This window comes from Anarhichas minor, unplaced genomic scaffold, assembly GCF_050575085.1.
Source record: "Anarhichas minor isolate MPS153535 unplaced genomic scaffold, ASM5057508v1 ptg000033l, whole genome shotgun sequence".
NCBI lineage: Eukaryota > Metazoa > Chordata > Actinopteri > Perciformes > Anarhichadidae > Anarhichas > Anarhichas minor.
The window spans coordinates 14,008,097-14,025,195 of record NW_027466479.1 but is presented as its reverse complement, the minus strand read 5'-3'; the positions used below and the strand labels follow the sequence as shown (position 1 = coordinate 14,025,195).

Below are 17,099 nucleotides of genomic sequence, written 5' to 3'. Positions count from 1 at the left end.
ATATTTAGCTAAAAACTTCAGGCCTGCGCTAAAGCAATTTCTGTTTAGGTCAATTCATTAATTCAAGTTTGTTTACAGAGCTATACTGAATTGGCTCTTTGACATTATAAGGAAACATACAAAAATAGCACAAGTGTCCAAATATGAAGAGAGACATAGAGAGACAAAGAGACATGTCTTAACCCGGAAAAGATATTTGATTTTTATTACAATAACATAACAGGGAATCTCATAAAATCACATAAAGGTTACACTCTATAGTCAAAACAAAACAGATTTAAAACACTTTCCTTCCAAAGACCACCGGCATTGATCGTTCCCCTTTATGTGTAACATTTCACCCTGAATGCATGAAAACTGTGTACATGTTAATATATAAGTCTTTGTGTTGCACAGATATATCGGAGTTAAATTAAAACAGCAACAGAGACAGTTCATACAAAATTGTCATTCAAATGATCAGACAAACAAAGAGCATTCCTTACCATCTCTCCCCTCAGACTTTACTAACACAGTATTAAAGGTACTTTAAAGGCTAAAACAGACCTTAATTTGACCACTTTAAAGCAGATGTTGGAGCAAGTTTGAAATCAGTTCCCCCTTTCAGGTGATGGACATGGATCAGTTCAACAGCCTTTTTAGAATATAGTAAGAGGAAGCATCTTATTATATCTCACAGTGTCTGCATACATAATCCATCACACAAGTTCACGGGGTTTATTTAATGTTGTCTGAAACCTGTTGCACCGTCCATCGTTTCTCTATCAACACCTTTCTCTCAGGCAAACAGTTGTCCTTCGAAGCTGCTCTCCCCAGAGACAGAAATCAGAAAAGGGACCTGGACATTTAAGGCAGCTGAACAAATCATGTACCAACTTCACTCCCCCCCCCCCCCCCCACCTCAACACAACCATCTACATCTTCTTTCGGTTCCTTGTTGTCATGGTTACAGAGTAAAGCAACATTACTGCAAGGCCTGATCAGCAGAGATCCGACTCCGCTCTTCAACATGGTTGACTGAACCGTCCTGAATGGGCTGCACTGCAGTGATCAATAACCAAAAGGAGGAAACTGTCTTTAAACAATAAAACAAGGCAATGATATGTATCTTAATATGTTAGAGTGTGTGTGTGTGTGTGTGTGTGTGTGTGTGTGTGCGTGCACAGTAAGAATACAAATACAATGAAGGCATATTGGTGTGTCTGCATGTATACATCCCACGTCTGCCTTTCTGTCTGTCTGTCTTTCTCTTTATGTTTGTCCGTTTATTGCTCCACATCTGTCCTACACGTGTGTGGTCACAGATTTTCTCCGGGCTGGTACTGCGGCTCTGTGGCCGTGAAGTAATCCTCCAGGAAGGACTGCAGGTACTCAAAGGTGTGCCTCTCATCAGCCTCTCGCCTCCAGCACTGCAGCATCAGTTCATGGAGCGAGGCGGGGCAGCCCGGGGCACAGGGCATCCTGTAGCCCCTCTCCACCTGCTCCAACACCTCACGGTTGTTCATGCCTAAAGGGATGGAGGAGGGAGGAGGGAGGGAGGGGGTGGATGCGGGAGAGGGTTCAGAGAAGGAGGGATGGATTTTAAAGAAAACACATAAAACAGACAAGAAAATTGACACATATTGGATATGGAGAAAAGTTAAAGCGGAGAAAAGAAAATCCTTAGAAATGATCACACCACAGTAGTGGTGCTAATCACACAGAGGAACTCAAGATACAATGCAAAGATAAAATACTGCAACGATATACTTTATACTGCAACATTAAAATAATTTAGGACACATCTGAATATGGTTATAACTGAAGAAAACACACCTCCAAACTTGTATAATAAAAAATAAAACAGGAATAATTTAAATTAAATGTATTTGTTTACTGCTATTAAATATGCAGCAACGTGTTGTTTTTTGTGGCTTTAATGTTATTTGATTAATCTTACATTATCCTTCTGACCCTTTATCGCCCTCTAATATTATATCTCATTCATCGTAAGTCTGTCTTATATGTTTTGTATTATTTTGTTGTATGTGGTGCTGCTGTCTTTGCCATGACACTACTGTAAAAGAGAATTCATAAATGAAGTTATATTATCATCTTACAACAGTTCCAAAAAAGTCTGGAGTAACAGAATGATACAACTTGAACTTCAAATCCCCTTATAGCAAGTCTAACAGAAAATAAATTATTGATTTCATGAAAATTCTTCATCAAAAAATGGTGTAAAATGAGCAATACTTGGTGTCGGTGTATCAATGACATCTTGTACGAGAAACTATTGTGGTAAAAGGACACACAGTAAAATCAAAAATGGACACAGCATGATCTGCACGCTAATTTGCATACCAGGGTGGCAGGTGCTTAAAAGAGGGTCTCCCCTTCCCTCATATCTACTTTTGAAGCACTTTTGAGAAAGACACTAAGGCCCTAAACTCATCAAGTGCTATGATGTAGTTTGGTCTGGTTGAAAATCTCAGTAAACTCTGCAAACCTAACCAAAGCTGTTGCAGAAAAATGACTAAATCCTGCAGAATTCTCACTGCCGAGGACGATACTTCGTGAGATGAGGAAATACTGAACTAGCATCCAGGTATCGTCCAGTACCTGGGTATGGCACACGTCCCTTGGTGATGAGTTCAGTTAGTAGGATGCCAAAGCTCCAGACATCTGACTTGATGGTAAAGCGTCCGTACAATGCAGCTTCAGGAGCCGTCCACTTGATGGGGAACTTCGCCCCTGAAAACCATGGCAACACAGCGAAGACGCACAATCATATAATTAGGATAGGTTATGTATAAAAATATAGGCACGGAGGCAGAGGCAGACACTCTTAATCATCACATTGTGCAATCGTTGCTCTCCTCATCCGTCTCTCTCTCTCTCGTACACATCTCACGCTGTTACCTTGTCTGGCTGTGTACTCGTTGTCCTCGATGAGCCGGGCCAGGCCGAAGTCAGCAATCTTGCACACCAGGTTCTCTCCAACAAGTATGTTAGCTGCTCGCAGGTCACGATGGATGTAGTTCATCCTCTCGATGTACGCCATTCCAGCTGCAATCTAAAAAGACAAAGAGAGCTCAGACAAGATAGTAAAAGTATGAGTTTCCTTTACGTCTGTCATTGTGTGTGTGTGTGTGCGTGTGTGTGTGTGTGTGCTTAAGTCACCTGTGCAGCCATATCCACCAGTTGAGGCAGCTTAAGATCCTGCCCCTCCCCATCTTTTAAGAAGTCCAACAAGCTTCCTGAAAAACCAAGATTGTTGCGTCATGACTGGCCAGTCCTTTTGCCTCCTGTAGTTGAACTCATATCTGCTGCGTATCATGGCGGGTACAAAATATAATTTCAATCAAAACCAGAGAGATGCGTGTAAATTCATGGTTACAGAGTTTATTGTGCATGCAAATATCTTAATGCAAACTTATGTCTCTTTCGTTTTAGTTTCCAGTGAATTCTAAAGTAATGTTTCACCCGCCCCACGGCCACCAGAGGAAAGAGAATCCCTGGAATTTGTAGTTTAGTGTTTTGCCCAGCAGGGAGGCATGGCGGCTTAAAACAAATTACAAATTTCCACCAAATTTGTTCATTGTTTTTTTTTGTTCACGGTATATTTCAAAATGGTTGAAAGCTAGGACAGGGACAGATCCCAACATTCTTTAAGGAATTCAATGCACAATAGGGCGTTTCTAAGAATGTTCTCTATTCTCTCATGAACGACTGCACTTACTACTAACACTCGGAGGAGCTCACTTTTCAGTGTCAGTGAGGTTTCCAACCAACGGCAGGGATTCATTGTGTATCTACACTACATCACAGGCATGACAGTTTACTCAGCCTGATACCTTGGCTCATGAACTCGGTGATAATGTAGATGGGCTCCTCAGACACGACGGCGTAGAGCTGCACCAGCTTGTCATGGCGGAGTCTCTTCATGATCTGAGCCTCCTCCAGGAAGGCCTCGGGGGACATGGTCCCTGGCTTCAGAGTCTTCACCGCTACCTTGGTGGTACCGTTCCACATGCCTGGCATAGAGACAAGGAGACGTTAACGCGCACATAGCACATGGAAACACACAAAGACAGACGGCGCACACATACACACACATTTTCTGGCATACTGATGGTGAAGACTACATGTACATACATGCAGATGTAAAAAATAAAAATAAAAACATGGAACACAATATGCAGGCTGTAACAAACACACATGTGGCTATACTTCTGTCGCATGCAAATTATTGCTGTTTTGGAGAGCATGCATGACATGAGACAGAGTGATGTTAGGAGGGAGGGAGATTTTACTGGTCTTACATCAACACCTTCAGGGAGAAGATTTGCACGGCTCATAAAACCGGACACACTCGCATTTAGTCAGAGAAACTGTACGACATTTTCTAAACAAATTGGTCAGACATGTAATTGGAAATACATCACATGGGAATACCAAGCGATACTGGGGGAAACATCAAACTTGACTAGCATACACAGAAATAAATGACATTCAACATTACCAACAATACAGGACAGTAACGGACACTACGGACGACAATGCTGGACAGACAGTTCTCCCTCTGAGCCTGCAGAGGGCGTCAGAGGTTGGTGGTGTCAGTCTCACCCATCCAAACGTCCCCGAAGCAGCCCTGTCCCAGCTTCCTTTGCATGGACAGAGTTTCCCTTACCACCTCCCAGGCGTCCCGCCCAAGGCCCATGGTGAGTGGGGTGGAGTTGGGACAGGACATGGTCAGGTAATAACACAGCCCATCATTAATGCCTGTTATGGGGAGGAAGGAGGGTGGAGATGTAGAGAAAGGAAAGAGTGGAAGTGTATTGTAGAATGGGAGAAAACGGGTGATATGATGGGTGGAAAAATGGAAAAAGAGATGGGGGGGGGGGGGTGACAAATAGGTGAGGTGAGATGATGAAACATGCACATGCAACAACAGGGGAAGAGGGGAACAACTCTGCACACCTGGATGTAAAACAAAGCCACGTTGCTATCCATTAACTGCTGCCTCTGCAATTGTTATCACACACAGGGGTTTATTAAGGTTTTTTTTCCACTGTTGCAGTTTTAACTCAACAAACAACATTTAAAGAACTATTCCAGACTACATGCTTCAACTGTGTGTGTGTATTTTGTGTGGTCTAATCCACAGGTATATTTGTTGCAGGTAGACAGACTCTGAACAACACAGACAGATATACAGGGCTTTACAGTGTATGTTTGTGAAAGTGCAGGTGTCTTCACACCAGAAGTGTTACTGCAGTTCTTGTCAACTGGACACAACCAAGACTTAAATGTATTATATGTACCTGCTCATCTTTTAATATTTTATTTTATCCAGGTGTGCTCCAGCTGTCACCTTCCCCCACTGCAACACAGTCCCACCATTCCTACCCATCCAGACTTCTCCAAACTGGCCATTGCCCAGTTTTTTAATCAGCTGGAGGGATTCGCGGGGAATCTCCCACATATCCTTGGTCTTCACTGATAAGTCGGCCAGCTTAGGCATGCCCCGCTTGCAGTTGCCAATCAAACGGCAGCACAGTCCCGCCGCTCTCTCTGAGAGAGAGAGGAGAGACAAACAAGCAGGCGAAGGAAAGAAGAACAGAGGGAAAAAAGCAGCAAATGCAGAGATAAAAAAAAAAGAACAAGACAGGTTGCTTCTGCACTTATGCAACTGACAAGTTAACCAAATACTAAAGTACAAAGGCACAAGGAAAAGTCAGCAAAACAGACACAAACACACATTCAGAGCAGCATCATGTACAGAAAAAAAAAAGAAAATACAGGGACGATACAGTTCATAAGAAAAACAAATACATTATGCAGGATATATGTGGCCAAATCTCTCAGGTTGCTTTTGATGATCGTGTCAGGTAAAGTCACGATTGCAGAATTATTGCTATATCAACTTCTTGCCACTAGGGGGCAGATTTACACTGACAGAGAGCAGAGGAAGTGGAGGGTGTGAACGCTCACAGTTGACGTCAACTCTGAATCAAACTTATAAAGTTAGTGGAATAAGTATTCAAATCCTTTACGAAAGTAAAAGTATGTCCATTACAAGTAAAAATTCTGCATCCAAAATTCTTCTTATGTAAAATTAGAAAAATCTACCAAGAGTATCACAAGTAAAAGTGCTCTAAGAGTTATGTATTATTATACATATTACATCAGTAGATTATTGTTTCTGATGCATTGACATGTAAGCCTAATTGTAATGCTGTTGTTGGTCTAGGTAGAACTCATTATAATTACTTACTCTACTATTGACTAGTTTGATAACAATGCATCATCTTTTATAAGCTGATCATATTCTTTCTATGTAAAATCTGAATTTGGCAGGTAAATGTAGTGGAGTAAAAAGTACACAATTCTCCTTCTGAAATGTAGTGAAGCGGAAAGTAGCATCAACTGGAAAATACTCAAGTAGAATACCTCAAAATTGTAGTTATGTACAGTAAAAGTACTTACTTCCCACTCATGTTAATAGTGTAATTACAGTAGGCATCAAGTAGAGTAACATAACTAAAGTCTCTCCAGCAGCTGGGCAGAGAATGATCGGGCAGAGAGTCAGAACAAATTGTAGGTAAAATTCATAGAAGCAGGAGCTTGAAGCATGAAGGTCCATCAGAAAATGGCAACACAGACGTTTCTTTTTTCACTTTGAAGGAGAAGCAAAATAAAGAGGATGAATTAGGGTCCATGTGTGTGTGTGTGTGTGTGTTTATGTGTGTTACCTGTGTAGTGCTCTACCAGCTGCTGCACTGTGTCGAACTGTGATCTCGTGGTGATGTAGTAGCCACCATTGTCCAGCTTGCGGATCTTATAATGTTTGACGTGGTCTCCCTTGTTATCGTCCCAGTCACGGATCGACAGAGAGTAAGCACCTGAAAGGAGAAAGGAGAGAGAAAGAGGGAGGGATACAACGAGGGGAAGGAAGGAGGGGAGGGGTGGACGAAGAAGCACATAGTGGGGGTGAGGTGAGAGATAGAAAGAGAAAGAAATTGAAAGCTTTCATATATTTAGAGAAGTAAGCTTCTATTGAAAGAGTGTGTGTGTGTGTGTGCTGCGTGTGTGTGTGCGTGTCTGTGTGCGTGTCTGTCTGTGTGTGTCCGTGTGCGCATGTGTGTGTCTGTGTGTGTGTAAGAGTGGCCTCTTTACCTTTGGTGGTCTCGCTCTCTCGTATGAGGAAAGTTCCCCTCTGGTTGCCACTGCCCAGCAGCTGTCTCTCCGCATCCTTCCTCCCCAGCTTCCCAAAATACCACCTGTCACCACGACAACAACACAGAGGTCACCGCAGTGACAGCAAGCAAACCTGTGACCTCTGCCCTCAGACTACATGTCAATCATTAGCAAAATCTTTCAACATAAACTGTACTTATATTGCAGCAGACGTGTGTGTGTGTGTGTGTGTGTGTGTGTGTGAGAGAGTGTGTGTGTGTGTGTGTGTGTGTGTGAGAGAGTGTGTGTGTGTGTGTGTGTGTGCTCACTCTTCGGCCTGTATAGAGTCGACAGGAGCTACGTAGTTGGAGGGGATGTAACCTGAGTGGCCTGTGTCCAAAGAGCGAGCCTCCCACCAGTCGCCCTCTCTGCAAAGAAAAACACAAACTAAAAGTAAGTTTGCTGACAAAGTCAGGGATAAGCTGTAAAGGAACAATCAGCTCACAGTTTGGCTTGTTACACAATGGAGGGTCATGATACTTTTTAAAATGTCGAAATTAAAAGGAACAATGACACTGGCAAAAACTGTACTTTACAAAAAAATGTCTTATAGGTTAAAGTGCAAAGTGCACTTAATCTACATTAAAATAAACAGAAGAGTAAAAGGTGTTTAGATGAGAAAGAAGATGAAGAGCAAATGTGTGAACAATAACTTCAGAGCAACTCCAAATTTAAACAATCTGATTTTAGATTTCCTGAGTGAGACAAGAACATTGTTCAAGAACATACAGCAGCTGACACTTCTGACAGTTCACAGTGTTAACGGCTGGCATTTAATTGCAGCATGTGGCAGGTAATGTATGCAAACAAAATGAATTACCTTCTGGGCTTCAAGACATTCAACACATATAGTTAGCAGGAATTCTTAATCTCCTGATGCATTTTGTCATACCTTTGTATGACAATATGGTATGTCAAAATGTATTACAATCCAGGTGTGTTTTCCCTAAAATTAGCAACATCTGTAAACAGATGTTATTAAAATACAGCTGTGTTTGTGCTCACGTGTTGTTGATGATCTGGAATTTCTCTCCTTTCTGAAAAGTAAGGTCATCTTCGGTGCGAGCGTCGTAGTCATACAAAGCTATAAAGAGAGTGACTCCACCACCTGCAAACGTGTTCACACACACACACACACACACACACACACACACACACACACACACACACACACAAGAGAGACAGAGGAGTTAACAGTTTCCAGTTATACATACTCGTTTGCCACCACCGATCTAAAACAATTTTTTAGGGTTTTACTGTTTTAAATGATGATGACGATACATTAAAATACATACTGGCTGTGAAGAGATCTCGTCGTAGCACGATACCGATGTAAGAGATAGTGCACAACATCATAGTCCTCTTTCTATGCAAAAATGCATTTAATAGTTAGGCAGAAGCTAATATGAGGCTTCAGGAGTCTGACTTACAAATCAAATGTCTATCTTCCAAAGTTACAGTCTTTGTAACTTGTATAATCCTCTTTAACTGCATCTCAATAATGAAACACAGACTGTAACTTTGACAGTTACCCACTTGATTTGTCTAAATGAGACTACCGAAGCCTCATATTGACTTACTGAATTTAAAATGCATTTTGGCAGAAAACAAGTACGTTTGATTTTGTCCCACATCTCTTACATTGAAATTGTGACATAACTTCAGAGCCAGTATAGACAGAATAATAATAATAATAATAATAATAATAATAATAACTCTTTCAATGTGGGCATGTAAGCATTATTTTATCCTAAACAACAAAAATTGTTTTTTCTCCACATGTTTACCATATTCATATTTTGTTTTTAATTATTTTTTGGTGGAGAAACATGATCACAGCGTCATATCACTCTTACAATAATGATTTTGCTTATTTTTACAGTGCAAAAGATAATTTTAGGACAGAAACAAACATCACTGAAGAAGTGCTGGGTACATTTTCCTCTATTATTATATTAGATAATATTAAGTATATTTATTTTCACCTTCTAGAATCTTATATTCTTAGACTATTTTACTTGGTGCTTACTCACACACACACACACACACACACACACACACACACACACACACACACACACACACACACACACACACACACACACACACAATCCTACTTGTTATGCCTCCAGGCCGCTGGTTTGTGTTGGTGTTGGAGAAGATGGTGGTGGATGAGAAGCCCTTGTTGAAGTCCGGGATGATCTGAGTGGGGTCGGGACAGTAACGGCCCTGAGTCAAGGCGGTGGACAACCCTCCATCTGCATTGCTTGGACACAGATCTGTAATGTCTATTGCTGCTGCTGCTGCTTCTTTGGCGGACTTCTTATGCTTGCAACAGGCACACCCCATAATAACCAGCACGGAGACGACGTCTGTGAAAGCAAGCAGAGTTAAAGAAACATGCCACAACTTTTTCAATATGTAAATGTCAATTTGCTTGATGCTTTAAAGATTAGATAACAACAAAAGGTTTGTTTAGAATAAAATATAAGAAACATAAATTAAATATTAACCTGTTTAAAGGGATACTCAAGAGATTTAGTATTTCACTTCCATAAAAAAACATTGTCAAAATTGAAGCAGTAGAGGCCCAGATATCCTGTCTTTTAGTGCCTCGTATGAGTCATACCTCAGAAACACCAGATACTACATTTCCCATAATGCAACTTGATTTTTCCTGCGAGAACACCCCTTTCAAACTCCACACCTTCAGTTTGTCGCAGTGGCGTTTTGTTAGTAATTTTACTTCTGAAGTCCGATAACCCTGATGACATCACTATGACATCTTCGGGGTTATTATTTTTTTTTTTACTTTTGAATTACACAAGTGTCTTCACAGGCTGAGCTGTACTGGACTTCAGGTGTACATCTGGTGGAGTGTCCCTTCAATGAAATCATTTCTCACCTATTTAATTAAATACATTATCACTGCTCACAAAATAAAAGAATCTTGTGGATTATCACAAGATTCAACATAATCAACACAATAAGTACGTTTCAGCGTTTAGACTTCAAACACAAGGGTGTAGAAAGTGAAAGCAGCCGACATCAACAGTATGCAGAGGGTCATTAAACCAAAGAGAACTGTTCAGAGAGAAGTTGCAAACTTTTAAATATAAACTTTACTTCCCCCAAGCAGGAGGAGGAAGGGTGGAAATGGGGTTGGAGATACAGTAAGGCGGGAAAGAGAAGTTAACTTTTTCTCACCTGATGTCTTCCTCTGTCAGATCATCTGTCAATCACCATCGCCACTGAAAAAAAAAAAAAGGGGGGGGGGGGGGGGGGGGGGTGAGTGACAAGCGGCGGAATGAGAGAGTAGGCCAAGAGAGGATGAGTGGCAGAGAACCGGAGAGGGGAAAGGTTTTGGAGAATGTGAGAGAAAGGCTCAAGAGCGTTAAAGCGTGAATAAAGAGATGCGTGAAGGGAGACACGAAGAGACAGAAGAGTGAAAAGAAAAAAAAAGAGACAGCTTGAGATAAGGAAAGGAAGAGAGAGATGTGAGGTTAGCCACTTCCCTTTTTGCTTTGCAGTTTCGAGAAGGGGTACTCTTCTCTCTGGTCAAACAGCTGTGTGTGTGTATGTGTGTGTGTGTGTGTATGTGTGTGTGTGTGTGTGTGTTTGTGGTGAAATAGACCTGTAAATGTCATTAGGCAGAGGTAACTGACACAAAGTGACATGCACTGATGATGTGAAATGTGTTTTACAAAGATCGTCGTATAGAATAGATGTGCACATATATACGCAATCCGGACTTCCAGTTTTGAGCAAACCACATTGCTTCAATAGAGCTCGGGTTGACAAAACAAAAGTTGGTGCCAGCATCAAGAGGAAATAACATACAGAGACGAGTGTAAAACGTTGTAATTGTATGCAGAGAACACTGGCTTTCCTGGTAAACATGAGTGCATTTTCCTCAAATCAAATCTGCTAAGCGCCTTTTTAACGGACATTCCTCAGAGCACCAGCCGACAGTTTACTAGGCTCACCTAGCTGAAAGAAGACCTTAAAACATTTTGGGAAATACTCTTATTCGCTTTCGGGTGGTCAAAATATGAGAAAAAACTTTGTGCAAAATGCAGTACAATCCAACAGTACATAAAGTAGAGCCTCAAAACTGACTATGAAGTTGAATCAACAGCTCTCTAAAAGTTTCAACTGAACTGAAATGTACAGCAGAGCTGTTAGACAGCATTAGTGTTAGCTACTGTATGGGTACCCAACAAACTGTCAAATGGGTGCAGAGCGGCCTTCGGATTCAAACAGGCAACCTTTCAAGCTAACTAAACTGCAGGCTGCAGCATCCCCACCTACTGAGGAATGTCACATACACAGGAAGAACAATACAGGTTGGGAGCAACGAAAAAAAAACAAAGTAATTCACTTTCATTATGAAAAAGCATCAAAGCTCCCAGTGAACAGCGTCAGGTTGGTCTCATCCACAACACACATTCCCACAAAATTCCTCTCAATCTTTAAAGCAACAGAGGCTATTATGGGCTACATCCAGGAGAGCAAAATATGCACACACACACACATACACACTCACTCACATTCACACTCATTCACTGTATCAGGTCGGCCATCAGGAGAGTCACAGGAAGTTAGCCCTGTTAGAGTTTCCTGTCCACCCTTCGGATCACTCCCCCCTTTTCCTGGAAACTGAGGACGGAGTCCATCCACATCCACATCCACACACACACACACACACACACCTTCCTCTCTGTTACTGTTTTTCTCTTCTCCGTGCCCACACCTCTCCAACAATAACCTTTATACTCTCGCTATCCAGCCTTCCACTGGACCGAAGCTGCTCACTTTCTCTGTGATGAACTTTAGAAAGTGACAGAGAAGAGGCCTCCTCCCTCATCGTTATCTCACCTCTTCTGTTTCTGCTTTTCTAAGATTGGCAGATGACCAGAGACAGGGTCAGCAGCACAATAACATGTAGTCTCACTCTCTCACACACACACACACACACACACACACACATTGTGTACACACATACAGTCATTGTTCTCCATTGGGTTCCTGTTGATAAAATGTCCGTCTTCCCCTCTGCACACAAAAGCTGCTCCAACACCTGATAATTCAGTTGACCCGAGGTGTTTATACATAGAGGAAACTAACACTAAAGTCACACACACAGGGCACACGGCCCACTGAACAAAGGCGTCACCAATCAAGCATACACAGAAAGCCAAGATATGCACTTGTGCACCCACATATAACCTGCCATGGTACAAAATTAAACACAAGCCAACACGTATGTGTCCGTTTCCATATTTCTCTTTCAATCAGCCACAAGCATTAAAGGTATGTAGAGCAAAGTGTGTGTGTGTGGGTGTTTGTGGTGAAATAGACCTGTAAATGTCATTAGGCAGAGGTAACTGACACAAAGTGACATGCACTGACGATGTTGCACATTTAAATTGGCTCACTTTGCACTTGTTGCTACTTTTTTGGTGTGTATAAAACAAGAGTCTGCATAAGTACTGAGAAGTACACCAAAGTAATTTAAGAACAGTTCCTTTGCCTTAAAAAAAAAAAAGAGTTTAGCTGTGACTCATGGTTTAAAATATGTAATGTTAAATTAAAAGCAATGAGAGCTGTATTTATATCCTTATGTACATAAAAGAATAGAATAAACAGACTACAATGTTGCATTAAAAAGGCTCTTCAGTCATGTACGCACTGCCTTTCACCTGATCTAAAACATGTTTTGCTAGTTGCATATGGTGTAACAATAACATGGCACAGTCAATATTTCTCCATCATGCATCTGTCATTAATGCTTCTTGCCACGAGCACAGCCCCAAAACAAACCACTTTCAATCATATTCATCTCTCAGAGATAATAGTATTTCCTGTTAGCTGTTTCAAAACCTCACTGACTCATTGCTTACTGTCACAGCAGATTTTCACAGCGGCTGGCAAGAAGAAATAATTAGAATACAGAAGCAGCTTTCTCTGTTGGGGAGTAGTGTGGAATTGGTTTGTGAATACAAGTCTGCAACAACAGCACGGACTAATACTTCCATCTTTATTCGATAATAAGCTTCAATCTTTGTGTTTTTAAAAGTTTTGCCAGGGTTGCTTTAACAAAATAAACATTGTCTTGCCCATCGCTAATGGCATGAAGATGAGCAAATAATTGAATTATTTTCACCATGCAGGTTTTGAAATAACCGCCTCCACCCAATACAATGAAGGTGAATAGAATTCCGTAATTTACAGACTTCACTCCAAACACCAAAACAGTAAACTGTAACAATGAAGAACTGTCCTCGGTAAGATCAGTGGATTTTCCAGACTAACGTGCGAACGGTCTCTGGAAAGAGTCGCTGCTGAAGCTGAATTTACAACGTTATCTCTCAATGCTGTGAGCACCACAAATTCAATTAAATGTGTGTTTATTGTATTGGGGTTTGAGGCAGAGATCTTGGAGATGGATATCTTGAAACCGTAGCAAATTAAACCAAAACTAGCTGCATGTTTTCTATTTCGTTATTAAGAGATCTGACCTTTTAAGAGAAAACTATCACAGAACGGCACTAATGAAGAAATGCATTCTGGTCAATTGCTGCAGTAAAAGTAGCAGAACTTCACTCTGTTACAAAAGTCTTGCAAAATGTACCTCAGTAAAAATATAGAAACATTATCAGCAAAGTGTACTTAAAGTACCCAAAGTAAAAGCACTCAGTATATAAAATGGCCCTTCAGTGTCATATTATTACATTGTTGGACCCATTCAAATTGATGCAGGGTGGAGCTTTAATGTAGAACAATCCATCATGTTTGTATTTAAAATATTAATCTGAAAAGCAAGCAACAAATACCTATATGTGTGGAGTAAAACTAACGGAGTAAAAAGTACAATATCTCCCTCCGAAGTGCAGTAGAAATGTAAAGTAGCATAAACTGGAAATACTCAAGTAATACCTCAGAATTGATATACAGCAACATAATAACTTGCTCTATAAGAATATAAGCAGAGCATTGGCACGCATTCAGTGCGCTCTTATGAAATCACAATAACATCACCCTCCATCGTCACACTCAAATCCAAAGGACACACCCTTTCCTGCACAGTGGACTGCAGATAAGCTGCTCCCAGCGGGGAATTCACTGCAGGAACACAGAGAAACACAAACACACACGCACGCACACACACACACCCACACACACACACACACAATTGTCCAGATCTGTTCAGTTTCTGTACTTTTACACCAGCTCTTTCCAGACTTTCTCCCAACCTCCTCTTTTCTTGTTCCTCCATCTCTTTCTTATACCGTTCTCTTTTCTCTCTGAATCGCCCCTCACTAGCAGGAAGCCCTACAGGATGCAGAGGGTGAGTGGAGCAGGAATGATAGGACAATGGGAAGCAAGCTGTCACCGAACCCTCACACACATAGCACACACTCAAACACAGTACAAACACACACTCAAAAAGGAACTAGAGACCAACTGGAGGTGGGGGCGATGGAAAAGTAAGGTGTCCCGGTCATCGGGACGTCCTGTTTTCACATGAAGTCATCATATCCTCCAGATACAGGGGGCCGAGGTTGCTCGTTAGGGAGCATACATGAATTAAGTCATTTACGTTTAACAGTCTAATCCTGTTTTTCAAGGGGCTTAGGGCCTGCTACTATGGGTGCAACAAGAAGAGGAGTCTTCCTCAGGTTGCCCCAGTGGCTGACGACAGCAAAGCCCCTGTTGAAAATGACAGATTCAGCTGGCAGCTTCCATCCAGATGTCTAACATCAGCCTGTAAGGACAAGTGCTTCACCGTCACGGCCCTCAGCTGCTTGGTGGGAAAGCTGTGACGATGTTGACGTCCATTTCTTAACCCCACCAACTGAAAAACATATCCACGCCTCCCTTCTTCCTGCCTGGCCCCGAGGCTAAAGACAGGAACTGACCTCGTAAAGAAACAGGAAGTGATGAAGTCCGGCCTTGGACAGCGTCATCGCTTCTTTCCCCATCCGACCCTCAAAAATTCCACGACTATACTCCATCACACAGACACACAAGCCGCCTTGAAATCAGTGGTGAAACAAAGATTAATGTTGATTACTTAAAGGACGGTGGTGTGATCCTCCCGGCTGCCCATCATGATGAGGAAATAAACACCTCAAAGCCACAGAAACACCTCAGAGAGGTGGACATGTTCAGGAAACATGCAGCCCTGCCTTTTCCTCAAGGTGGTTTCCTGTAGACGGGTTGCCAAATAAATCACATTTACCAAAGGAATATTCTTCCTCTGGAGCAGATTTAACATAAACTGACAGACGAAAGACCTTCAGCCAAAAAGTACTTTCAGAATTCATCTATCAAAAAGTTTGAGAAATGTGCAATACACTTACAAAAACCTCCAGTTGACCCGAGATGATGCGGTCAGCCCCAAATCCAGATCCTATGATAAGTTACTGTTTGATCCTTCAACCGTTTCAATTTAACAATAAATGTACAATTACTTCAGCCGTATAGGTTTTTGATAGCAAGAGATTTCACCTTAAAGCACTTGTGACTAAGTTTTGGTAACTTCCTCTCTTTCTAAATTGCAATGTTGGCTGTTTGATTTCTAAATATCACCCTTTGTGGTATCCGTCCAGCATGAAGAGTGGAACTAGTGGTAGCCGACTTCATTAACATCTCACAGGCAAACTACCCAAACTTCCTTTTATTGAACAGTAACTCCAAAGTTACCCAATTTTCGAAAGCACTGAAACCACCCAATCGGGTTCGGACTGATCTATTTAAAAAAATGTACAGAGGGGTCTGGGCTGCTGATGTTCATCAGGTTGGTTTCCTTTTGCCTACCTCGGTTACATTTACAGTCGAGTTTCTCACTCTCAGAGGTGACTTCCTCCACTCATATAGAACACAACTGAAAAGTTAAAAGCAAAACTAATTTGATAAGCAGTGTGGGAAAACGACCCATCTGTGTCTCATTAAAGCAAAGTTCTTCAAACAAAACACTCATTCTGTAATTATAAAAAGCCTACTGCAACTACAACTGATGTATATTACGTTTTCAGACAGTATATGATAAACAGAGAAGACATACCGGACACAAAATGCGTCGTTTCCCCGTGGGGCTTTCCTTGTGTCCCGAGGTGAGAGTCAGCGGTGTCCAGTGGCTCGCGGGGCGCACGTAGAAAAGCCGCGAGCTACTGCGTTGAGCAAGTGAAAAGACGTGAGCGCGCGCCTCGTCCGGAAGGTCTTTGGGAACGGACTTCAAGCGCGCAAAGAAGTCCACCCCAGAGGAACGCGCGCGTGAAGTGGACAGTTGAAGACCGATGTTGACATGAAGGATATTACAAAAGACGCCTATGTGGGCTACCTTTTAGAAATGTGGACTACCAGCCTTTTTTACCATATTCAAGAGGAATGCACCCCCAATAATTATTATTCTGTAAACTATCACACTGGAGATTCTAACATGAAATTATCTTTTACAATCATGTTGACAGCCATCATCAAAAAAAAAAAAATAGTACGCCAGGCTACATTGATAAAGAAGGTTGAATAATACTTTACTGTTAACGTATAAGTTGATGTTCTAGCTGTAAGCACTAACTTTAGGTTCCCTCAAACACCAAGCAAACCGACAGTGGCTGGTGCTGATGTAGTCTGGGCGTGTTTTCACTCTCAGGGTGAGAGGCGACACGCGCACTCTGGTGTGAACTACAGGAAGACATAACGAAATGTGCGACATCCGCGTGCGTATAATCCAAAAATGGGTGTTTACTCTTGTGCGCTTTACTGGCATGTTGCTTTTCTTCTCGTGTTATTAATAATACTTTTGATCAACACCAAGTCAGGCACATTCAGCTGTAAGTCAAGTTAGAGGGCAGCTGTATATTGTCACACTA

At 41.7% G+C, this 17,099-nt stretch overlaps 1 protein-coding gene across 3 annotated transcripts; it reads right to left on the bottom strand.

The window, feature by feature from the left end:
• Positions 1-178: 178 nt before the first annotated feature.
• yrk (Yes-related kinase) lies at positions 179-16,853 on the bottom strand. Of its 3 annotated transcripts, XM_076106391.1 has the most exons (14): positions 16,292-16,852; positions 10,429-10,472; positions 9,339-9,593; positions 8,227-8,329; positions 7,491-7,589; positions 7,162-7,265; positions 6,738-6,887; positions 5,392-5,556; positions 4,609-4,764; positions 3,837-4,016; positions 3,163-3,239; positions 2,902-3,055; positions 2,602-2,733; positions 179-1,507 (listed from the first exon to the last, which is right to left on the bottom strand). In XM_076106391.1, the coding sequence occupies exons 3-14, from the start codon at positions 9,568-9,570 to the stop codon at positions 1,299-1,301; spliced, it is 1,761 nt and encodes a 586-aa protein (XP_075962506.1). In that variant the 5' UTR covers positions 9,571-9,593; positions 10,429-10,472; positions 16,292-16,852; the 3' UTR covers positions 179-1,298. The 3 variants fall into 3 exon arrangements, with proteins under 3 accessions (XP_075962506.1, XP_075962508.1, XP_075962509.1); XM_076106393.1 differs by lacking the exon at positions 4,609-4,764 and having other exon boundaries at positions 16,292-16,853; XM_076106394.1 differs by lacking the exon at positions 5,392-5,556 and having other exon boundaries at positions 16,292-16,849.
• Between the last annotated feature and the right edge of the window lie 246 nt (positions 16,854-17,099).